A 26,437-nucleotide genomic window follows, 5' to 3' on the forward strand; every position below is an offset into this window, starting at 1 on the left:
TGCTTACTGCTTATAATCTGTTAAATGCATGTGACAATGTTTGTTTGTATTTCTTATCTACCAGGTGACAAAACCAATCTGCCAGAAATAAACTGGTTATAATGGATGTTCATTACATAAATGTGTAGTAAATTTATTTTAACATTGCATTACTTTGTTCTTTGACAAAAATAAACCCTTGCAAAACAAAAGTAAAAAAGCCTAAATACCTACCTACTTGCATGAAACTGGATGGTTCCCAACTTTCTGTATCTTGGTATTCCATCTTATTTTTTAATTGTTCTTAGTGACTTTGTACTTAATTCGAATTTAGAAGGCCCCTCACTATTAATGAGCTTGTACAGATCTGATTGTTGCTTTAAGATTTATTGCGGTCAAAAAATTATCAGACAGATATTTCTGTACTCTCTCTTCTGGCCTTTTACATTTTTACCTAATATTTTTGGTAGTTTTGAAACTTGCATAGTGGACAGGAGCACTAAAACAAATTTATTTGACACTTTATTTCTTTGATAGTTGAGTTACATGGAAGTAATTAAACTGTCAAATTTGTCCCATATTGTGTTTAAGGGACTTAATAGTGATTTACTTTTTGAACCATATTTTGTTTTACTTTTGAAATGACATGGGTTTTCTTTCTCAGTGCAAATGATTATGTTTCTGAAAGTCACATAGAGGCTTTCGCCAGAATAAAAGGCTTCTAATTTGAGGATCTCAGTTAGGGGTATTTATTTGGGGCTAGAAATAAGACCTGATTATTTATGAGCTGTTTTCTTAAACCACAATTTCCCTTGTGTTTTCTTAGGCTAAAGATGAAGAAGAAGCCTTTCTGGATTGGAGTAATGATGATAATGATGGATTTGATCCAAGCACACTTCCAGATCCAGATAAGTACAGAAGCTCCGAAGAATCAGATAATGAAGATATGGAAAATAAAATTAGGTATGTTTCTACCATTGGTGGCATTAAGAATATGGGTCTTCTCCTTTTAATAAGTTCAAAAGATGTGTGGAGACAAACATCTCATGCCCTTCTCATCGTTTTAGGGGCCCTTCTGCTGTTTCTGTTAATTCCTGTTAACAGATATATGGGTGATATGAGAGCTGTATCTTTTTCTTGGTCTATTCTCTTCTCGTCTCTCTCTTTCTGAATCTTTTATGCTTAAGTATTTGATGCACTAGGGTATATTTAGTGCAAACAGAGGTTAAGATTTTATTTTGATTCACTGTTGAGATTGTTGTTAAAAATTATTTCTGAATTTTTTAAAAGGGAAGTTATACTTTCACATTCTTTGATGTAAAATTAAGTAAGAAACACATAAATAATGGAAAACTCATACATAAACAGCCTTTGACAAATTCTCTCAAATTAGAATCTGTTCATTTTAATGTGGACTTACTTGCTGCCATGCCAAAAACAGATGAAATGTAATGAATTGAATGACTTGCTCAGCACTTGTTTTCAGAGTACTATGTATTAGATTAAATTGAGATTCTGTTGATTTAAAAGTTGAGAATATTGAACTGCATGGTTCATGATTGAACTAAATCAATGAGCCTATTTAGGCACAAGGGGGAGGTACTAATGATGGATGAAGTTAATATGGTTGAAGGGGAGGGGAAGCTTGTTGGAACCCCTCAAGTGCTAGTCTGAAAAGTTTGGAGTTGAAAAAATAGGCCACAGAGAGCTATAATCCGGTTTTAACTAAGAGCATTATGAAAAGGTCTCAAAAAGATTATCCCCTTAGGAGAAAAATGCTATAGAGAGATCATTTCAGAGTTACTCTTCATTTTAATATTGTGCTCATTTAAACATAGTATTATTTTATAATAGTGAAAATGACTTATCCAAAATGCAGTCTTCCCATGTGATGCCAGAAACTTGAGACATTTGCTATTGGACAACTAGGTAATGGACATAATAGCTTTACTACCACAAGAAGCACCACAGGTGAAAATAATTTATTAGGATTTAGAAAAAATATTTAAATGATAAGGGTTAAATAATTTAGGTCCAGGGCGTAATTCTAATCTTTAGAAATTGACCTCTAAGAGTAAATACGCATATTCTACTTCAGAAAGTTTCTTGGTACACATGTCCAGACCTTGATGAACTGTCAGTATGGTTGTTTGTTGCCCTTTTTATTCTTATATAAACGTCCCTGTTTCAGAGTAGTTTATGGGATCTCCATTTTGATAGATGTGATCTAACTTAACACGTATAACTTTATATCATTAACTTCCAAATGCTCTGTGTAATTTTACTTTCTGAAGGGAACTTTAATTGGTTCTTACAGTTTGTTATTTGGCCATATTTTCCACATCTGTCTAACATACCTTTAAAACATAAAGCCAGCCTTTGAAATCACTGGTAAGATGTCAGCAATCCTTCTGTATCTGATTCATAAGGATTTTTTTCAAACATTTTTCATGATAGTTTCTGGGTCATCCTTAATCTACGCACAGCAGACATTTCGTTTCATTCTTTTGGCACCTCTCACCCTCATAGTGACATTTCCCTGCTACCACCTAGCTAATATGACTTGTTCTCAAATAGTTTCACGTTTCATCCTCTTAATGAGCCTGTAAATGCTGTGTAGCTAGAAAATCTGTCTTTTTATGCCAATACTTTCAGCTCCAGCCTTTACTCATCTCCCCAGCATTGTCATAGGCACAGAGAAAGGCCCTGAAATACTTGTATTGATTAATAGATTGATGAAGGAGATTTATAGAGTAAAAGAGAGAAGCATAATGCTTAAATGATACCAGAGATGACAGAATAGATGGTTGGAGAACTGGAAGAAGCCAGGTTCAGATAGTGTAATGGTGATGCACAAGATGGTAGTAATACCTTGAGACATGCCAAAGCATCTTAACTCACTGACAAGCGTTCAGATGGGAGATATTTAAGCATTACATGAAAATTAAAATAGTTTTAAGTTAAGGCATAACTGATAACTACATTAGCAGAGATTGAAAGGAATTGATAAACTTGTCTTAGGCTGAAGAAAAATTATCTTGTTGTTGAAAAGAATATCAACAAGGGCTTTATTCCTTTTGTGCATTTAGGGGCTTGCTAGCAGTTTTGTCTTTGTATGAGCACAGTGATTATCTAGTCCAACCCCCTCCTCTTATAGATGAAAAAGCCAAGCCTTCGAGGGATAAAATAATTTGTCTGTGATCACAATACAAGTTAGGGACAGGTCAGTGTGATCTGCCTGAATCAAATTGATCCTCTGGTTCTAATACTCCAAACAAGATATATAGAATTACTATGGCATTAGGAGAGGTAGCTCAGGAAAACTACCTCAAGACAAATTTAATGTTATTTGGCTGAAGACCTGATCCATGGACTAACCATAGGATAGATTTGACTGGACCATGGTTTCCCTACCTCAGCATTATTGGCATTCTGGCCCAGATGATTTTTTGTTTTGGAGAGTTTGAGGTGGTTGTAGACTGTCTAGCCGCATCCTCTACCACTAGCACCTCCCCAGTTGGGATAACCAGAAGTATCTTCAGACATTGCCAGGTATCCTTTGGGGAGCAAAATCTCTCACAGTTGAGAACCAGTGGACTAGACCCAGGATGGCAGAATGTATTACTAGTGCTTAATTGCCCCACCCCTCATCCAGGATAGGCCTTGTCTGTATTCCTTTCCATTGAGTCCTAGCAGTCCTTCTCAAGCAGGGTCCATCAATCAGTCGGGATTGGTACACAAGATAAAACCTGTTTTCCATTCCTGGGCTAGAAGGTAGGATTTAGGGTAAGTTACAAGTAATAGTCTACATGTGAAATTTCTGTTTATACTCTCATTTTCCCTTCTCTCTTGAAATTACCTCAGTGGCAATGAATAAAGATATATGTAAACTAAAACCACATTGTTTTGGATAAGAAGAGGTACTCACAAGTAAATTCACGTACACTAGGATTTTGACAGTAGTAATTGCTTCTGCTGTGTATAATAATAGCACCAATTCTATCTTCCTATATTGTTCCAGTTCTGCTACGTCTTTTTTCCTTTGCCTCTCATGGACATGACCGAATGCTAAGATTTTGTGATGTTAGCTTTAGAGGATCCTCCTGGCTTGTTCACAGGTTTTATTTGATGCACTGTTTCTGGCTTCTGCTCAGTAATTGTAGGAACAGCTAGTGTTCCAGCCTCTTGGTCGTCCGCACTCTGCCAGTAGGTTATTCTCTGGATATTAATTTAGCATTTTCAGATATGAGTTTGTATAGGACTGGTTATACCAATTAGAAAGTGGCTATTAGTCCCAAACTAACCAGTATGAGCTAATTTCTTTGAACGTTTCCTTTCTATGTCTCTTTTTCCTTCACTTTGGTGACACCCATAGATACTCTGCACAGGTAACACATTTGTCTCTCTACATGGAAAGACACTTAGTCAGTAGGAAATAGGCAAAGGAGAGCCAGATTTAGTGGAGAACGACTGAACTTGGGGTCAATAATTCCTCCTCAGGGAGGTCTGATAGGATTTTAAAGAGTTTGTACCTCTGTCCTCCTCCTCAGCTCAGTATATAGCCACAGTAGAATTTAAACCCTCCTTAACCCTCTGTAGAATTATCAGAATTGTCATCTCTAACACTGAGATTCAAAAGAGATTCTCATATATAAGATGCAACTTCTTTAAGTTAGCATGACAAAAAGAGATATCTTGCTTATAATATGGTCCCAGGGACAATGAAAATTATATGACCCTGAGTTCCTTTTAAGGAACTTTAAGGATGCTGCCATTAATAGCTCCATTTATCCTTAGAAACAGAGCTGTGAAATAGGGGGAGTGGGTAATCTACCCATCGTACAGAAGGAATGTTCGCTGGTTAGTCAGCAGCAGATGCCTGAATTCCATTGGAAGCTCTAAGCTTTTGTGCGCTATTTTTGAAAGTAGGTATAGAAGGGAGAGCTTGCTTTGATGCTCTCTGCTTTCTTTTCTCATCTTCTTCCATCTTACGAATTGGTCCATGCTGTGTTTTACTCTGTGGTTTTCATTTCTGATTCCTTCTACGGAACTAGCATAGGTAGAGTTAATACAAGATATTGGGATTTGTTGTTATTATTATTGTTATTAAAATAGACAGAAAAATTTAGTAGGAAACCTAGCTCTTTGTTGCAGTGGACTTTGTGACATCAGAGAATTCATTGGTCTGCTGGGAACTACACAGAATCATGTGTTCTTGTCTCCAGTGAGTTTTGATATAGACTTTCATACCTTTTGAGGACATAAGACCTCAAATATTGCATGTAATTATCTTTGTGCTCATAAGTGATTTTTCATTTCTTAATCTCCCAAATAGTCCGTATAGTAGAGTTATACTGCTTTCACAATAAACATATTTGTCTAGCTTCTATATGTGGTGCCAAGAGCTGGAGAAGCAACTTTCTGCATTATTTAAATCACATTCTGGTTATTTAAGAGTTAAAAAATATCTACTTGATCTGTAGTCTCTGGCTTCTTGTCACATTTCCTCCATCAATTCTTTCAACTACGAATTTTTTTAGTGCCTGTCCTGTGCCAGGCATAGTGCAGGTACAGAGGATAAAACATTAAGCAAGAAAAATACCTTTGCTGCTTTCACAGAACTTTTAGTTCAGTGGAGGTTACAGATGGATAAGCAAGCAATTACAAAACAACATGATGGTTAAGTACTGTGATTTGTGCACTGGGGAAGGTGGTGGGGAGAGGGATGGATGAGCACGAAAGTGATGGGCCTAACAGTTGGGCTTGGCAAACCAGAAACAGCTTCCTGAAGGGAGTAATGGCTAAGCTAAACCTGAAGTAAGTTTAAGTTGTAAGAGAGCCGGGAGAAGGGTAAATTACCATTCTAAAGAATATGGCCTTTGAAGTGAGACAAGTGTCTAACCATATTCCAGTTAAACTCTTCTTTCAATAAAAGTGTTCCTTTTAGCTGCGCCTCACAAGCTGAGAGAGATTTGGTCCTGAACATGTAATATAAGATTAATTTTTGTATATCTAGTAGCATTCATCATGTTTGGTTTATAGCCATCTTCATGTGAATTGCTAATGATGTGAAAATTTGCAAAGTATTGAATACGATGAAAAAGAAGCAGCTGGATGTTCCAGATATTCATTATCCAGTCAAATTAAGTTTTTAATATTTATAATCTTAACCTTTTTCAAGCAAAAAAGGGAAAGAAAAAGGTTGTGGTTAGACTATTACTGCATTATATCAATCTTTTCTTCACAGAACACAGTCTCTGACTAAGGCAGATTGCTTTATAAAGAATTGTTATATGGTGGGGTATTTGGTAGATTATTCTAGGTGGTATAAGACCACTCACGTGTAATTTGTGCTGAGACTGTTGGCATAATTTAGACATGAAAACCTCTATATGGATTGGTGCCTTTTCCTGTACAGGGTAAATTTTCACATCTAATATAATTAGCTGTTCTTTTCGCCTAGCCTGACACAGCTCTGAATCAAAAGGCTGATCAAGGATTTTTGTCTGGTTTTCCATTTGTTTGGGGGTTTTGTTTTGTTTTAAAAATCTGTTTTATACTAGTTTTCTGTTTTTGAGTGAACTTGCCCATCTTTAAAAGTTCTCTCTTACATGAAGGAGATGAACCACTTTAATCTGTGTGGTTTCTCCTAGTGTTCTGTGACAACTCTTCAGTGAATTTTGCCCAGCAACTACTCTTCTACGACTTCACAGTCAGCTTTGTAATACATGGAAGACTTTTCACCTGGAAAAGAAATATGTATGCATTAAAGATAAATTTGGGGGGAAGGAAAATTCCCAGAAAGCATTTTCCTTTCTTAACTGGTTTTGGTTGGGGCTGAGTATGACACATTATGTATTTTATATTAATTGGTGGCATCGTTGGCGCTAAATATAGGGGATGATTTTTTTTTTATTTTTATTTTATTTTATTTATTTATTTATGGCTGTGTTGGGTCTTCGTTTCTGTGCGAGGGCTTTCTCTAATTGCGGCAAGTGGGGGCCACTCTTCATCGCGTTGCGCGGGCCTCTCACTATCGCGGCCTCTCATGTTGCGGAGCACAGGCTCCAGATGCGCAGGCTCAGTAATTGTGGCTCACGGGCCCAGCCGCTCCGCGGCATGTGGGATCTTCCCAGACCAGGGCTCGAACCCGTGTCCCTTGCATTGGCAGGCAGATTCTCAACCACTGCGCCACCAGGGAAGCCCGGGGATGATTTTTTAAGGGATTTTTTTTACTCAGAGTCTAGGTGATTGTTAAATAGGATTGGCTATAGTTTTCACTTACTTGAACCAGTGTCCATTGGTGAATCTAGTTGTGGGTGGTAGATATGGAAAGAAGTTGGCTCAGCTCAGTGATATATTGACTTTATTGTATGCCTGCCATTCTTTCCTTTTATTTTTTTTTAACTTCAGGAGATTTATCTCTGATTCCAATATGCCTAGCAGCTTTCAAGAGAAAATCTCAATCATCTCTTCTTCTTTGTGAAATACAAGGTTCATGACCTATCAAAGTTCATAGAGCTTTTATCAGCACTTAACATGAATTGTGAATAACAAGAAAAGTTAATTTACTTGACTTTCTTTAAATTGTGTTCCTTTTGTCTTTCTCCCTTTTGCCATTGCCCTAAAACAAAACAAAAGCATATCCTGTGTGATGTAAAGCATGAATGGACAAACTTCCGAGGCAAGTTGTTGGGGTAGCAGGGAGAGGGGAGTGGGGAGGGTGGGAGAGGAGTGGGAAGGCAGTATTATTTGTCTTGGGACTCTTAGGGGAAAGGTTGCTACCTATTGAGGAAGGAAGGCATTATTTTCTGAGGTGAGGGTTGGGATGGGGAAAACACATTTTGAGAAATTTGAGGTTTAGGAAGCTCTCAGCTTGACCTTACTTGCAGTCTCAGGTTTTGCCCTGTGCTTTCTACTCCTCTGTCATTTAGACACCCATTGAATAACTGTCACTCAGTGACAGTGGTGGGTTTGTCATGTTTCAAAAATACTAGGATCTCTAAGAAGATGGATGAATGGCTCAGGATGCCATGAGGCCAAGGTGAACCACCTAGTAGATGAAACACCTAGTAGGGTTCTCTTGGCTGCTGCCCTGATTATGGTGCATGTTGACTTTGCTTTCACCGAAAAGACTGTTGAAAATGACACTTTCTCAGGACCATCCTTGAGAATGACACCACCCTTTTTTTTTTTACTTCACATTGCTTCATGTAGAATGCATTAATACCTAATGACTATATTACATCATTTAGTTATGCCATAATTTCTTTATCCATTCCTCTTTTAGAATTTTAGGTCATACTCATGCTTAGTTGTTTGGTTTTGTTTTCTTTTGTTTTTGCTATTATAAGTAATTCTTTAATGGATAACTTTGTTGAACATTGGGTTTTCTCTTTCTTGAAATCATTTGAAAGACTAATGAAGAGTTAGTCTAAACTGTAAAACTTAATTTTACCAGATAGCTAGAACATTGGGGACATGATTGGGTAGGTGGTGATCTTGAATATTAAAAACTAATCAGTGAAAGTAGTTTGAGGAGAAAAGCTGTTTTGCTTTTGGGGAGCAGAAATATTTTACATACAGATTAGTAGCAAGAAAAATCCATAACATAGGCTTCCCTGGTGGCACAGTGGTTAAGAATCTGCCTGCCAACGCAGGAGACACGGGTTCAAGCCCTGGTCCAGGAAGATCCCACATGCCGCGGAGCAGCTAAGCCCGTGCCCCACCACTACTGAGCCTGCGCTCTAGAAGCCTGCGCACCGCAACGAAGAGTAGCCCCCGCTCGCCGCAACTAGAGAAATCCCGCATGCAGCAACAAAGATCCAATGCAGCCAAAAATAACTAACTAAATAAATAAATTTATAAAAAAAAAATCCATAACATAAACCCAACTAGTATGAGTGTTTAAATATTTTTTTTAATCTGGGAGAAGAGAAATCATGTATGTCTTCTAAACTGCTGCAGAGCAGAAGTTCTTAACCTGAACTCCACGGATGAACTTTAGGGGAATCTCAAACATCTTGAACTTGTATGCAAAATGATGGTTTGGGTGTGCATGTAGCAGACACTCCCGTGCCTTTATCTGGCAAAAGCGTCACGAATTTTCATCAAATTCTTAAGTGGGTTTATAAACCAAAAAAATAGAGATTGGGGGAGCCAAAACTTTTTGCCCGTCCCAAATGATGTTTGTGGTTTTTAGAAGGGAACATGTACACGGATCAGTAGTGTGATTGCAGTCCCTTGTGTACTGTTGCCTTCTCACAATCCCCAGCCTTCTCTGATTATTAGAGTTCTGATCTAAGAGGATATCGTCTACTCTTGCAGTTATGTTTGTAATGAATGCTGAGCCAGTCAATCTTTTCTTTGACTAAATTGTTTTTACAGATCCGTTTCTAGTACCGAGCAGCTAGAACAGAGACATTAAGGACATGATACATTTTCAGTTCCATTTCTATATGCGATAGCCTTCACCATCAGAAGGAAACTGGGCAGGTTTTATGGAATGTACTGCAGTAATTAATCTTCATTAGGACTGTTGCCATGGCCTTGTAAGTGAAAATTTATGATAAGGGGAAAGTCTTTGGCACAACGTATTTGAATACCAGAGTGCCAGTACTTAAGGATAGGTATAGAGATCTCTGAGAACTTTTTAATGATCCCAAGGTCATTTATTATTAGCTTAAAATTCTTTAAGAAAAAGTCCAAGCTACATTTACTGATATGAATGCAAGAAGGAGAGTTTTATTCGATAGGGGCACAAACTGGACATTCAGATGCTGAACTCTTGGTAGCTTTCCACACACAGTTTGGCAGCATGTTGTAAAAGGACACCCAAGGGTTTCTGTGTGAGTGAATACTTCGCTCTCCACCTCAGTCCTCAGCTTCCTTGCAGCTAGCTCAGTCTGCAATTTCCCCTGATTTCTTCCCTTTGCATTCCAAAAAAGAATGAGAAAACAGCATGAGGTTGAAAGCTGCACAGACACTGTAGTAAAGGGAGTGTGCTTTCTTCCAGCAGCCCCTTGTCCTGGCATTTGTTAGATTTCTGAACAGGCTTGTATGGTGATGTTGGTCCTCCATTTTATGATGTAGCACACACCAACTTTCACAGCCTTAATTGTGCATGAACAAAGGCAGCCAGTACAGAAGTAAGGAGCTCTAACATATGGCATCATGATGCTTTCTGGCTGCACAGTCTTCCAGTATCAGGATTACAGAATCCCTGGTGATTCTGGTTGCCATTTTGTAACTTAATTATTGGAACTGCTTGCCCCAGTGTCCTTGGAAGTTTAGTGCTCACTCCATTACACTGTGTTTCTATAAAGCCTTGCATACACCAGGGAAGAAGTCGAAAAGTTTTCCCAGCAAATCTTTTCTTCTATAGTGCCTTGGCCACAATCATATCAGACAGCACTTGGAACATTCTTGAGATTTGGAGTAGCAGTTCCAAATTCAGCACCCTTGTAGCCCAGGGAATGTGGTTTCCAGGTTACAGAGGACATTCTGATGTCTTGTATTGGAGTTTATTCACACATCATTTATTTAAAGTATGCTGTTTAACAATTAGTAGTCTTTCTATTCATGGCAGGTACTAATGGTTACATTCTTCTTGTTGGAATGTCCCATCCCTTTCTACATCTGTTAAGACTGTTGACTAAAGCTTCCTAAGGGCCAGAGAGAGAATTTGTAAAAATCAAGCCAAATAAGACTTGGTAGTTTCCTCTACATGGAAAAAATATTATATCAAGGAATCAGGCTCTCTCCTTTTGCCTTTCTGTATTAATACATAGGAATTTAAAGTATGTCTGTTCCTGGAAGAATGGTCTCAGATGCATCTGTACTATGGTTCTATGAACCCAGAGACTGAATGACTTGCCCACATGCACCACCGCATATAGTTTGGGAATATGGATCTACATTCCGTATCCTAAACTTGGCAACATGTGGAGAAGTAGGAGTTTTGTGAAATTAAGTCTGTGTTAGAACAAAGTCAGGCTACTTTGCCCTGCGGGATAATTGTGACTTTTGGAGTCAGATAGACAGACCTAAGTTTGAATGTTACTTTCTTTTACAAGTTGTGGACCATGGACACATTAAGTTACTTAACCTCTCTGACCCTCAGTTTTCTTCATCAGTCTTTCTTTATCAGATGATAATTCTTACCTTGCAAGGTTACCATGAAGATCTAATTAGGGTGAAAAGAAAGCAGAGTATGATATGTAATAGAGTCATTAATATATGATAATCATTTTAATTACTAAAAACAAAACTGTGGCAGGAGTTTTTAAATGAGTATATACATTTACAAGAATAGAATTGAATGTCTTCTGGGATATCAACTTTCCTTTTTCCTCATCAAAATCATTCATTAAGCCTCAGATACACAACATGGCAGGCCCTATATTCAAAACAGTCTGCAAAACTATCCTACAGACTAAGTTGAAGTGATGCATGATATAATGAAAATAATGTCATTAACATATCCTATTCAATGTATGGATAAAGAGTCCATATTACCAAATTGGAATGTGGGAAATGTCTTCACTTGTCTGTTCTTCTTCCTCAACGTTTCCATTATTCAGGAATTAAACACACTGGAAGTTTACTATGTGCTTGGCATAGAGCAATAGAGATACTAGATCCCAGCCCTCATAAAGCTTATATTCCAGTGAGAGAATGTAAGTAAAGAGAAGAGAGGGTGATAAGGGCCATGAAAGTGGTAAATGTAGGGTAACTAGAGAGGAATTGGGAGAGTTTGCTTTATATAAAGTGGTTAGGAAACACTTCTCTGAAGTGAGACCTGAAGAATTATTGAAAGCCCTCTCTTTAGGAAAGAAGGAATCATTCATCCTAACGTTCAACCATGAATTGCTTGGACAATTATTAAAATTTAAATATTTAAATTAATGTTTAATATTAATATCAAATAAATAATTATTTAATATTCAATTTAAATATTTACCCTAATAGCAACTCTGTATAATTATGTATATTCCTGCCAGAGGAGATTCCTCTGCTTTTTTTCATTCCATCATCCTTCAACCATGTGTCTGTTCCGACTATGATTCTGATTGGTTTCATGGAAGGTGATGAGGATAAGAAGCAGCTGCTATTCTAGTCCGTAAAGTGGCAACTCATTAGAAAGGTGTATGCCAGCATGAAGTTGATGAGAACAGGAGAGTGAAGTTAAGATGGACTGATTACTCCAATTGAAGACTGGGAAGGTATTTCAGGTTATGAGTTAAAGCACCATGCCATTCATTGGGGGTAAGAGGAGAAAACTTGAATGTATTTTTATGCCTAATTATTTAGGTTATAATGTATTGATGGTGTATCAACTCTTTTTGAATATATATACAGTGGAATATTACTCAGCCATAAAAAAGAACGAAATAATGCCATTTGCAACAACATGGATAGACCTAGAGAGTATTATGCTTAGTGAAATAAGTCAGACAGAGAAAGAAAAAATCTGTATGTTATCACTTATATGTGGAATCTAAAAAAGAAAACAGATGAATGTATATAAGAGAACAGAAACAGACCCAGATAAAGAAAACAAACTAATGGTTACCACTATTGGTTACCAGTGGGGAGAGTACAGAGGGGAGGGTCAAGATAGGGGTTTGGGATTAAGAGATACAAACTACCAGGTATAATATAAATAAGAAACAAAGATATATTGTCCAATACAGGGAAATATAGCCGTTATTTTGTAGTAACTTTACATGGAGTACTATCTTTAAAAATATTGAATTACTATGTTGTACACCTGAAACTAACATAATATTGTAAATCGACTGTACTTTAATAAAAAAGAGAGAAGTTAGTTCCCGTCAACGGGATTTGGAGATACTATAATTAATATTTATAATGCATTTACTGTGCGTATATCACTTATCTTGCATGAGGTAGATATTAATCACATTTTACAAATTAGGAAATTAACACTCCATGAAGTTAAGCAGTTTTCCAAAGTTTTAGGCATTTGCTAGCATTTGAGTCAGGTCTGACTCCGAAGCCACTTTCTTCCATACCAGAATTTTTGTAAAACTATCTGTTAAGTAACTGATTTTAAAAAGCAGACATTTCAACATTAAACATGCTGGGGGAAAAAGATGTTCTTTACATTATGAGATATACAATCCAGAGAAGTTACATGTATTGTTTCAAAGAAAATCAAAATTACTCTTTTTTTGTTGAATCAAAATGGCAAGTTATACTCCTTCTGTAATATTGAAGTATTGTTTCATTTCTTATTCTGAGTCTGAGGTTATTGGGTGCTTCTTTCTAGTATTATTTTCCTTATGCCATTAATGTTTTAATTTTCACTGTAGCTTTGATCTTTTGGATTTCTTTGGGATTAATGATATGCGATTTGAAAAAAAATGCAGTACAGATTTTAATGTCCACTTATATACTCGCTCACAAAGAAAGTAAGAATGTGGTTTTAGTTAGAGATTACTGTGCCTAACTTTATATGATAATAGAGTGGGCCAGTCAGATATTTAGCAGTATAGAAGCTTAGCCTAGTGGGTTTATTCGTCATTATTCAAGAAGTATTTTTTGAGCCTATGGATACTAGGGCAATGTGACTGCAAAGAATAAGGCAGTTTTTGTCCTTAAGGAACTTGGAATCTAATCAGTGAAGCAGATAAGTAAAATAGACAGTCTTAGTACAGCATTTCGTAGGGTGTAATGGAGGAGTGCATAGTGCTAGGGGGCACCTAAGAGGGCATTTAACCTAGACTAGGATGGTCTGGGGAGGCTTCCCAGAGCTGAGTCAGGAGGGGAACGAACAACAAATAGTTACAGAGGCACTAGAAAGACTTAGATGGGTTTGAGAGAGATTAGTGAAGAAATGATCAATTAAATTAAGGATGTGAAGAAGAAGTAGTGAAAGGACGACTTCCAGGCTTTTAGTAGGGGTATTACTGTTCACTCAGAAGGAAAATATAGGAGGAAGAATAGATTTGGGGAAAACATGTAGTAGTTAGGGGCATGTTGAGTTTGCAGTGCCTTTGCAAATGTAGATAGAGATTTCCAGGATCCAGCTGAATATGCTGATCTGGTGGTCAGGAAAGAACTCTAGGCTATAAAGATGCATATTTTATAAGTCATTAGCACTATGGAAGATAGTTGAAATACTGAACTGCATGAGAATACTCAGAATGAATATGTAAAGTGAGAATAGTGAAGGACCAAGGATGGAACCTAGAAATATAGATAGTTAAGTAATGGTGACAAAGGAAGAGGAAACTAAGATACCATTAGGGAGGTAGTAGTTAATCTGTAAGTACTTAAAAGTTAGATGGCTGCCCGTTACATCTCATGGAAGCTGCAGTAATGGTAAAATTTTAACTGTCCGCTGACTGGGTGTTAACTCAACAGAAGTCATGTGTTTGGAAAAATGAATTACTAAATTTAGCCTTAACATGACCATTTATATAATTTTGAAAAACATATGCAAAGCCAAAATTTAGAACACTGGGAACTTGTGCTATTAAAAACAGGGGATTGGTCAGCAGACTGGCGCCTGTGTACCCACAGACCGGACTGAGTGCTGTGGGAGTTTTCCCATGAGTAAAGCTCTGCTCTGTGACTCCATTGGAACTTGAATTAGAAGCAAGGTCTAATGGAACATTGTCTTCTTCATTGCAGTAACGGTACCTCTCAGGACTCCAAAGAACCTTCAACAAGGTCATGATTTCTGCCTTTCAGATGAGTGGGCATTTATTGAATGACTTCTTTTTTTTTTAACATCTTTATTGGAGTATAACTGCTTTACAATGGTGTGTTAGTTTCTGCTTTATAACAAAGTGAATCAGTTATACATATACATATATCCCCATATCTCTTCCCTCTTGCATCTCCCTCCCTCCCTATCCCACCCCTCTAGGTGGTCACAAAGCACCGAGCTAATCTCCCTGTGCTATGGGGCTGCTTCCCACTAGCTATCTATTTTACATTTGGTAGTGTATATATGTCCATGCTACTCTCTCACTTTGTCCCAGTTTACCCTTCCCCCTCCCCGTATCCTCAAGTCCATTCTCTAGTAGATTTGCGTCTTTATTCCCATCTTGCCCCTAGGTTCTTCATGACCTTTTTTTTTTGTTTTTTAGATTCCATATATATGTGTTAGCATACGATATTTGTTTTTCTCTTTCTGACTTACTTCACTCTGTATGACAAGACTCTAGGTCCATCCACCTGACTACAAATAACTCAATTTCGTTTCTTTTTATGGCTGAGTAATATTCCATTGTATATATGTGCCACATCTTCTTTATCCATTCATCTGTCGATGGACACTTAAGCTGCTTCCATGTCCTGGCTATTGTAAATAGTGCTGCAATGAACATTGTGATATGTGACTTTTTGGATTATGGTTTTCTCAGGGTATATGCCCTGAGAAAACCATAATAGTAGTGGGATTGCTGGGTCATATGGTAGTTCTATTTTTAGTTTTTTAAAGAACCTCCATAGTGTTCTCCGTAGTGGCTGTATCAATTCACATTCCCACCAGCAGTGCAAGAGGGTTCCCTTTTCACTACACCCTCTCCAGCATTTATTGTTTGTAGATTTTTTGATGATGGCCATTCTGACCGGTGTGAGGTGATATCTCCTTGTAGTTTTGATTTGCATTTCTCTAATAATTAGTGATGTTGAGTATCCTTTCGTGTGTTTGTTGGCAATTTGTATATCTTTGGAGAAATGTCTATTTAGGTCTTCTGCCCATTTTTGGATTGGGTTGTTTGTTGTTTTCATATTGAGCTGCATGAGCTGCTTTTATATTTTGGAGATTAATCCTTTGTCAGTTGGTTCGTTTGCAAATATTTTCTCCCATTCTGAGAGTTGTCTTTTCGTCTTGTTTGTAGTTTCCTTTGCTGTGCAAAAGCTTTTAAGTTTCATTAGGTCCCATTTGTTTATTTTTGTTTTTATTTCCATTACTCTAGGAAGTGAGTCAAAAGGGATCTTGCTGTGATTTATGTCACAGAGAGTTCTGCCTGTGTTTTCCTCTATGAGTTTTATAGTGTCTGGCCTTACATTTAGGTCTTTAATCCATTTTGAGTTTATTTTTGTGTATGGTGTTAGGAAGTGTTCTAATTCATTCTTTTACATGTAGTTGTCCAGTTTTCCCAACACCACTTATTGAAGAGGCTCTTTTTTCTCCATTGTATATTCTTTCCTCCTTTATCAAAGATAAGGTGACCATATGTGTGTGGGTTTATCTCTGGGCTTTCTATCCTGTTCCATTGACCTATATTTCTGTTTTTGTGCCAGTACCATATTGTCTTGATTACTGTAGCTTTGTAGTATAGTCTGAAGTCAGGGAGCCTGATTCATCCAACTCCATTTTTCTTTCTCAAGATTGCTTTGGCTATTCAGGATCTTTTGTGTTTCCACACAAATTGTGAAATGTTTTGTTCTAGTTCTGTGAAAAATGCCATTGGTAGTTTAATAGGGATTGCATTGAATCTGTAGATGGCTTTGGGCAGTGTAGTTATTTTCACAATGTTGATTCTTCCAATCCAAGAACATGGTATATCTCTCCATCTGTTTGTATCGTCTTTAATTTCTTTCATCAGTGTCTTATAGGTTTTCTGCATACATGTCGTTTGTCTCCTTAGGTAGGTTTATCCCTATGTATTTTATTCTTTTTGTTGCAGTGGTAAATGGGATAGTTTCCTTATTTTCCCTTTCAGATTTTTCGTCATTAGTGTATAGGAATGCAAGAGATTACTGTGCATTAATTTTGTATCCTGCTACTTTACCAAAATCATTGATTAGCTCTAGTAGTTTTCTGGTAGCATCTTTAGGATTCTCTATGTGTAGTGTCATGTCATCTGCAAACAGTGACAGTTTTACTTCTTCTTTTCCGATTTGGATTCCTTTTATTTCTTTTTCTTCTCTGCTTGCTGTGGCTATAACTTCTAAAAGTATGTTGTATAATAGTGGTGAGAGTGGACAACCTTGTCTTGTTCCTGATCTTAGAGGAAATGGTTTCAGTTTTTCACCATTGAGAACGATGTTGGCTGTGGATTTGTCATATATGGCCTTTATTATGTTGAGGTAGGTTCCCTCTATGTCCACTTTCTGGAGAGTTTTTATCATAAATGGGTGTTGAATTTTGTCAAAAGCTTTTTCTGCATCTATTGAGATTATCGTATGGTTTTTATCCTTCAATTTTTTAATATGGTGTATCACATTGATTGATTTGCATGTATTGAAAAATCCTCACATTCCTGGGATAAATCCCACTTGATCATGGTGTATGATCCTTTAATGCATTATTGGATTCTGTTTGCTAGTATTTTGTTGTAGATTTTTGCATCTATGTACATCAGTGATATTGGCCTGTAGTTTTCTTTTCTTGTGACATATTTGTCTGGTTTTGGTATCAGGGTGATGGTGGCCTCATAGAATGAGTTTGGGAGTGTTCCTCCCTCTGCTATTTTTTGGAAGAGTTTGAGAAGGATAGGTGTTAACTCTTCTCTAAATGTTTGATAGAATTCCCCTGTGAAGCCCTCTGGTCCTGGGCTTTTGTTTGTTTGAAGAATTTTAATCACAGTTTCAATTTCAGTGCTTGTGATTGGTCTGTTCATATTTTCTATTTCTAACTGTTTCAGTCTTGGAAGGTTGTACTTTTCTAAGAATTTGTCCATTTCTTCCAGGTTGTCCATTTTATTGGCATATAGTTGACTTGTATTAATCTCTCATGATCCTTTGTATTTCTGCAGTGTCAGTTGTTACTTCTTTTTCATTTCTAAATCTGTTGATTTGAGTCTTCTCCCTCTTTTTCTTGATGAGTCTGGCTAATTGTTTATCAATTCTGTTTATCTTCTCAAAGAACCAGCTTTTAGTTTTATTGATCTTTACTATTGTTTTCTTCATTTCTTTTTCATTTATTTCTGATCTGATCTTTATGATTTCTTTCCTTCTGCTTACTTTGAGTTTTTTTTCTTCTTTCTCTGATTGCTTTAGGTGTAAGGTTAGGTTGTTTAGTTGAGATGTTTCTTGTTTCTTGAGGTAGGATTGTATTGCTATAAACTTCCCTCTGAGAACTGCTTTTACTGCATCCCATAGGTTTTGGGTCGTCGTATTTTCATTGTCATTTGTTTCTAGGTATTTTTTATTTCCTCTTTGATTTCTTCAGTGATCTCTTGGTTATTTAGTAGCGTATTGTTTAGCCTTCATGTATTTGCATTTTGTACAGTTTTTTTCTTGTAATTGATATCCAGTCTCATAGTGTTGTAGTCGGAAAGGAAACTTGGTAAGATTTCAATTTTCTTAAGTTTACCAAGGCTTGATTTGTTACACAAGATATGATCTATCCTGGAGAATGTTCCATGAGCACTTGAGAAAGCGTATTCTGTTGTTTTTGGATGGAATGTCCTATTAATATCAATTAAGTCCATCTTGTCTAATGTATCATTTAAAGCTTGTGTTTCCTTATTTATTTTCATTTTGGATGATCTGTCCATTGGTGAAAGTGGCGTGTTAAAGTCCCCTATAATTATTGTGTTACTTTTGATTTCCCCCTTTACAGCTGTTAGCATTTGCCTTATGTATTGAGGTGCTCCTATGTGGGGTGCATAAATATTTACAATTGTTATGTCTTCTTCTTGGATTGGTCCCTTGATCATTGTGTAGTGTCCTTCTTTGTCTCTTGTAATAGTGTTTATTTTAAAGTCTATTTTGTCTGATATGAGAATTGCTACTCCAGCTTTCTTTTGATTTGCATGCATGGAATATCTTTTTCCCTCCTCTCACTTTCAGTCTGAATGTGTCCCTAGGTCTGAAGTGAGTCTCTTGTAGACAGCATATATACGGGTATTGTTTTTGTATCCATTTAGCCAGTCTGTGTCTTTTGGTTGGAGCTTTTAATCCATTTACATTTGAGGTCATTATCGATATGTATGTTCCTATTACCATTTTCTTAATTGATTTGGGTTTGTTTTTGTAGGTCTTTTCCTTCTTTTGTGTTTCCTGCCTAGAGAAGTTCCTTTAGCATTTGTTGTAAAGCTGGTTTGGTGGTGGTGAATTCTCTTAACTTTTTCTTGTCTGTAAAGGTTTTAAGTTCTCCTTCAAATCTGAATGAGATTCTTGCCAGGTAGAGCAATCTTGGTTGGAGGTTTTTCTCTTTCATCACTTTAAATATGTCCTGCCACTCCCTTCTGGCTTGCAGAGTTTCTGCTGAAAGATCAGCTGCTAACCTTATGGGGATTCCCTTGTATGTTATTTGTTGCTTTTCCCTTGCTGCTTTTAATATTTTTTCTATGTATTTAATTTTTGATAGTTTGATTAATATGTGTCTTGGCATGTTTTTCCTTGGATTTATCCTATATGGGGTTCTCTGCGCTTCCTGGACTTGACTGTTTCCTTTCCCATGTTAGGGAAGTTTTCAACTATAATCTCTTCAAATATTTTCTCACACCTTTTCTTTTTCTCTTCTTCTTCTGAGACCCCTATAATTCGAATGTTGGTGTGTTTAATTTTCTCCCAGAGGTCTCTGAGACTGTCCTCAATTCTTTTCATTCTTTTTTCTTTATTCTGCTCTTTGGTAGTTATTTCCACTGTTTTATCTTCTGGGTCACTTATCCGTTCTTCTGCCTCAGTTATTCTGCTATTAATTCCTTCTAGAGAATTTTTAATTTCATTTGTTGTGTTGTTCATCATTGTTTGTTTGCTCTTTAGTTCTTCTAGGTCCTTGTTGAATGCTTCTTGTATTTTCTCCATTCTATTTGCAAGATTTTGGATCATCTTTACTATCATTACTCTGAATTCTTTTTCAGGTAGGCTGCCTATTTCCTCTTCATTTGTTTGGTCTGGTGGGTTTTTACTTTACTCCTTCATCTGCTGCATATTTCTCTGTCTTCTTATTTTGTTTAACTTACTCTGTTTGTGGTCTCCTTTTCACAGGCTGCAGTTTCGTAGTTCATGTTGTTTTTGGTGTCTGCCCCCAATGGATAAGGTTGGTTCAGTGTATTGTGTAGGCTTCCTGGTGTAGGGGACTGGTGCCTGTGTTCTGGTGGGTGAGTCTCGATCTTGTCTCTCTGGTGGGCAGAGCCGCATCCGGTGGTGTGTTTTGGGGTTGTCTGTCAATTTAGTATGATTATAGGCAGCCTCTCTGCTAATCGATGGGGTTGTGTTCCTATCTTACTAGTTGTCTGGCATGGGGCGTCCACCTGCTGGCCGTTGGGTGAGGCTTGTCTTAGCACTGAGATGGAGATCTCTGGGAGAGCTCTTGCCAGTTGGTATTACGTGGGCCGGGAGGTCTCTGGTGGTCCAGTGTCCTGAACTTGGCTATCCCATCTCAGAGGCTCAGGCCTGACACCAGGCCAGAGCACCAAGACCCTGTTGGCCACACAGCTCAGAAGAAAAGGGAGAAGAAAAGAAAGAAAAAAAATAAAAGATAAAAAAATAATAAGAAAAAAATTTAAAAATTATTAACATAAAGAGAATAATATTTCAAAAAATAAAGAAGAGAGCAACCAAACCAATAAACAAATCCACCAGTGATAACAAGCGCTAAAAACTAAACTAAGATAAACCTAAATATCAGAAACAAATCAGTCGCAGACAGCAAACCCCATGTCTACAGTTGCTCCTGAAGTCTACCGCCTCAATTTTGGGACGATTCGTTCTCTGTTCAGGTATTCAACTGATGCAGGGTACATCAAGTTGATTGTGGGGATTTAATCCACTGCTCCTGAGGCTGCACGGAGAAATGTCCCTTTCTCTTCTTTGTTCGCACAGTCCTGGAGTTCAGCTTTGTTTTGGCCCCACCTCTGCATGTAGGTCACCCTCAGGTATCTGTTCCCTGCCCAGCCAGGAGGTGGTTAAAGCAGCAGCTGATTAGGGGCTGTGGCTTACTCAGGCAAGGGGGAGGGACGGTCTGGTAGTCATAATTGGAATGCGGGGCGAGCCTGCGGTGGCAGAGGCCAGCATGATGTTGCAACAGCCTGAGGCGTGCCACGTGTTCTCCCGGGGAAGTTGTCCCTAGATCACGGGACCCTGGCAGTGGCGGGCTGCACAGGCTCCCGGTGGAGGGGTGTGGATAGTGACCTGTGCTTCCGCACAGGATTGTTGGTGGCAGTGGCAGCAGCCTTAGTGCTTCGTGGCTGTCTCTGGGGTCCACGCTGATAGCCGTGGCTCGCGCCCATCTCTGGGGCTCATTTAGGCGGTGCTCTGAATCCCCTCTCCTCGCGTACCCCAAAACAATGGTCTCTTTCCTCTTAGGCAGTTCCAGACTTTTTCCCGGACTCCCTCCTGGCTAGACCATAAAAATAAAACTAATTTCTGAAGGTAGAGAAAATCACTTGATACAGTAAAATCAGAAGAAAAAGCAAAACATCCTCAAGGCATTTTAACATACCATCATCATGTTCAAAGATGACCGAATTATTGGATGCAAGTTTAAAACAAAATAAAAAATCCATCTAGTAGCAATGGCAGTAGCAACTATTTATTAAGGGCTTACCAAGTGTGGCACACTAGCCCCCTTCAGGCTGTGTTCACGCAGCCAACCCCAGTCCTCTCCCTGGGGCCTGACCTCGGAAACCCAAGCCTCAGCTCCCGGCCCCACCCCCCCGCCCCGGCGGGTGAGCAGACAAGCCTCTCAGGTTGGTAAGTGCTGGTTGGCACTGATCCTGTGTGCGGGAATCTCTCCGCTTTTCCCTCTGCACCCCTGTTGCTGAGCTCTCCTCTGTGGCTCCAAAGCTTCCCTCCACCAGAGGCTCCAGAAGAGGCTTCTTAGGGTGTGGAAACTTTTCCTCCTTCACAGCTCCATCCCAGAGGTGCAGGTCCTGTCCCTATTCTTTTGTCTCTGTTTTTTCTTTTTCCTTTTGCCGTACCCAGGTACGTGGGGAGTTTCTTGCCTTCTGGGAGATAGAGGTCTTCTGCCAGTGTTAAGTAGGCGTTCTGTAGGAGTTGTTCCACATGTAGATGTATTTCTGATGTATTTGTGGAGAGGAAGGTGATCTCCACGTCTTACTCCTCCGCCATCTTGAAGGTCCCCCCAAGAGTCCTTTTCTGAAGATACCAAATTATGACCATATTCTGGCTAAATGTTTACCAGATTTATTACATTATTCCCTTTTGGGGAAATGAAATGTTTTCTAGATTCATAACATTTTCCCCTTTTTTAGTAAGTTACCTGTAGAATATCTAAATCATTATTTAATAATTAATTTGTTCTACCAATTACCACTTTTTTGCTACGGAAAGTATTATAAAATATCTTTTTAAAATTTGAACTGGTCCACAAAGCAGCAGTGCTGCTAATTCTGAAAATATTTTCCATCTATATAAATTTTCCATCTTTTTTTTTAGTATCTGAACCAGCTGTTTCCTGCACAGAATATAGTGTGCAGGAGCACATGAAGAAAGGAGACGTTAGTAAAGCCCACTAATTAGGCTGCTTCTGATAAGCTGCTCTTAGATGCACTTGAAATACAGGCAGGGCAAAAATCAGTGCTAACTTGTTCCAAATAAATCACGGTACTCTAGCCCGGTGGAATTGGCACCATGCTGGCCATAATCAAGCAGGTTAGGACTCAGTACTTTTTTTTTTTTTTTTATTTTATTTATTTATTTTTTTATTTATTTTTTTTGGCTTTGTTTTGTCTTCGTTTCTGTGGGAGGGCTTTCTCTAGTTGCGATGAGTGGGGGCCACTCTTCATCGCGGTGCACAGGCCTCTCACTGTCGCAGCCTCTCTTGTTGTGGAGCACAGGCTCCAGACGTGCAGGCTCAGTAGTTGTGGCTCACGGGTCTAGTTGCTCCGCGGCATGTGGGATCCTTCCAGACCAGGGCTCGAACCCATGTCCCCTGCATTGGCAGGCAGATTCTCAACCACTGCACCACCAGGGAAGTCCAGTACTTTTTTTTAAAGTCCTCTTTCCACTAAGAGTAACTTTCTTTACTGACTGAATTCCCATTATAGGGAACTCTTTCGTGTTCATGTCTGTAGGTACATACCCACCCTTTTAAAATATGATTATTTGTAGCTGTAAATAACCTCATAGTTTGTCTTTCCTCCAGTGGTGAGAGAGAACCTGCTGCTGAGTCAGAGTACTGGGCATTTCTGGGAGGTGAATGGGGAAATAGTTTACAGTTTTGCTTCAGGCTGGTCAGAACTGGATATGCTGATTAGGCACATTCACTTTAATATCCCCACTATCTTCTTAAGGCATAATAGAGTCCGTTGGAACTTGAGCAGTTTATTCTCTTTTGGAATACATCCTATGCTTGGAATACATTTTGCTTTCAATTGTCTGGCTTTGGGGCTGAATTTAGAGTAATTTAGCTCTGGGTTTGAATTCCATGTGCATAATCTGGGTTCAATCATTTAACCTCTTTTAACCTCATTGTAGAATGAGGCCAGTGCTCACCACACCAAGGATTGTCATGAAGGGAAATGTTGTAATCTATGTAAAGCATATACCACAGTGCCAGACCCTTGGTAAGCCCTTAAATAAATAGTTGCTACTGCCATTGCTACTAGATGGATTTTTTATTTTGTTTTAAACTTGTATCCAATAATTCGGTCATCTTTGAACATGATGATGGTATGTTAAAATGCCTTGAGGATGTTTTGCTTTTTCTTCTGATTTTAATGTATCAAGTGATTTTCTCTACCTTCAGAAATTAGTTTTATTTTTATGGTCTGTGCCTCAAGTGTGTGCTGAATACTGCAGTAATGTTTATGTTTTCTTCAGACCATTTGTGAGTCTTAGATACAGATTTAAACGGGGCAGATTTACTTGATGTCTTAAGTAATTTGTAACTTAACATTTCAGGTTCTATTTTATTCATGATCTATATATCACAACAGATATTACTGCTACCTAAACGATAACCTAACTATATAGAGACGGTTTGATGTGACAGGACAAGCGCAGATTGGAGCCAGTCTGGATCCAGAATGTGGGCCAGTTGGTATCCTCATATTGTGAATGATATGTCCAGAGCTTCCTAGAATTACTGTGAGGATTGGATGACACGGTGTATACAATGTACCCTGCACAGTGCCTGGTATATGATAGGCCCCCTCCCCACATCTGTTAATGGGAGGGTAATTACTATGACACAGATAGCCTGATGTTGTTATAGCTTCTTTCCCTCTTGAATAATATCACTTTACCAGGTATCTGTTATTGGTAATTTTGTTCTATTTTAAGTGTTTGATTTCATAATAATGGATTTATTTATTTATAAAGTAAATCATTGGATTTGTTCCCACCAGTGATACCAAGAAGAAGCAGGCAATGAGGAAAAGGAACAACAGTGAAGTGGAAGACGTGGGACCCACAAGTCATGACAGAAAGAAGACCAAGTGGGAAACCTCAGAGCCTTTGGATACAGGCCTGTCTTTAGCCGAGGATGAAGAGCTGGTGTTACATCTGCTCAAAAGTCAAAGCTAAATAGTACTTGCTCTTGTCTTCTCCTTGAAACCTCTAGTCATGATTATGTGGGCAAGAAGTTGAAAAAACAGTTGGCTTTGGGGCACTTAGGTAACATGAGTCCCATGCCCAAAGGACCCATTCTTTCAGACAGGAGCTATCACACCTCTAAGCCCCTTTCACAGGCCATGCTTGCACCATCCCAGAGCAAACTCAGAGTGATGGTGGATTATAAAATTTCCTGCTCCCATTTTTCAACCTGTGCTCTGTTAGATTTTATCCATGGGTTCCTATATCTTATCACTGGAAATGCTTCCTTTGTTTTACTGGCAAGTTCTAGAGACCTTGTTTCATTGTTGGAAATTCCTGTCTTGCTTACCATACAGAAGTTTCTCTGTAATATTAAACAAAATTGCTCAGAGAAAGAGTATGATGAGTATGATGGACCAACCCTGAGAAAAAATGAATATTTTTTAATTGCCATGATCAATAACAAACATGTTTCCTATAAAATAAAATATTAATGTTTTCATTGTATCCAGAAATATGAGAGCATTCTCAAGGGAAGTTTCTTAAGATTAAAATGCTGGGCCAATTCCTGAAACAGTGAATCTTTCATATTCTTAAATTAGCCTTCCTAAAGATATCATTTAACTTACACTTGCAGACTTGGTAGCCATTTATAAATAGAAATCCTGAATCTGAAGACTCTGTGATCTAAAACCAGATCTGTTAGTGAGCACCTAGTATGCTGTAGGTCTTCTACAGTGCCTTTTTCAGCAGGTACCACAGATCCCTGCCCAGAGCCAGCTCCTGATAATGAGTAGAATAAGACAGAGCCTCTTTTGGTTATAAGTAACTGGCAAATTCTTCACAGGGAAAGAAATCTGTGCCTTGGCCATGACACCACTGATTTGATCATAGATTTGTCACCTTCTCCTTATTCTCTCCCTTTCCTACTTTCCACTCCATGCACAAACAAAAATAATTTTTGCTTACTGGTACAAATGATTCATGAATCCAAGGAAGGGAATATCCATAATTGCTTCCCTCTCAGCCTGAGTCCATATTTGTCTCGGAAAAGTTTCTCCTGCTTCCTTGCTTGGTATCCTCGTGAGCAACACCAACATCTTTTAGTCCTCAAAATGAGAAACTTGACGACTGCTCAGCTTCTCCCTTTCCCCACCCTTCACTTTGATGGTTCTATTGATTCTTCTTCATAATGACTCTCTTATCTCCATTGTTTCTTCTCTGTCTTCACAGCTTCTGCTTTCAGGCAGAGTTAGATTCTCATCATGACCTACTCAGATTTCTGCAGTGGTCTCCTAACTGGTCATTGTGCTTCCTACCTCACATTTTTCTAGGCCAATCTTCCATGTTGTCAGAATTCTCTTCATAGCATTGATCTGGCATGTTTCTTACTTCTGTTGCAGTGCTTATTATGTAATGTTTCAGACATTTGTTTACAAGCCTGTTGCCCCTGTTGTAAGACAAGTTTCTTGAGAGCATAAGGGATATGTTTTATCCCTCCTGTGTATCCCCAGAGCCAAACACACCTGCCCTATAATAGGTTCAATAAAGGCTTTTTGAATTAATGAATGGACAGTGAAAAACCAAGACAGTTTTTGAAAGTGTGTGGTAGTGCATTGCTCTGTTACCTCTGGTGGGAAGGATATAAAATGGTGGAAATGAGAACTGGATGAAATGGCTATAATGGGCAAGAATGACTATAATGGAGAAAACAGATGAGAAAGGAATTTGGGGTATAACAACCTGGGATGATTTTGAAATTAAGGTTTCTGGTACAGGATCTCTTGAATATTTTCAAAGGACAAAAAGACGCAAGAGTATATAAACTAAAGGTTTGGGCTTCCCTGGTGCACAGTGGTTAAGAATCTGCCTGCCAATGCAGGCGACACGGGTTTGAGCCCTGGTCCAGGAAGATGCCACATGCCGTGGAGCAACTAAGTCCAGGTGCCACAACTGCTGAAGCCCATGCACCTAGAGCCCATGCTCTGCAACAAGAGAGGTCACCGCAACGAGAAGCCTATGC

General features: G+C 38.4%; 1 protein-coding gene across 1 annotated transcript in view; it reads left to right on the forward strand.

Annotated features, from left to right (window-relative positions):
• The window catches only part of DDX10 (DEAD-box helicase 10), a 245,847-nt gene extending 219,864 nt beyond the window's left edge, over positions 1-25,983 (forward strand). The window contains exons 17-18 of the mRNA XM_036861635.1: positions 806-942; positions 24,228-25,983. Coding sequence (XP_036717530.1) covers positions 806-942; positions 24,228-24,405 — 315 coding nt within the window. The 3' untranslated portion in view covers positions 24,406-25,983. The remainder of the gene's footprint in view (positions 1-805; positions 943-24,227) is intronic.
• Positions 25,984-26,437: the final 454 nt, after the last annotated feature.

The sequence above is a fragment of the Balaenoptera musculus genome, chromosome 8, assembly GCF_009873245.2.
Source record: "Balaenoptera musculus isolate JJ_BM4_2016_0621 chromosome 8, mBalMus1.pri.v3, whole genome shotgun sequence".
Classification (NCBI taxonomy): Eukaryota; Metazoa; Chordata; class Mammalia; order Artiodactyla; family Balaenopteridae; genus Balaenoptera; species Balaenoptera musculus.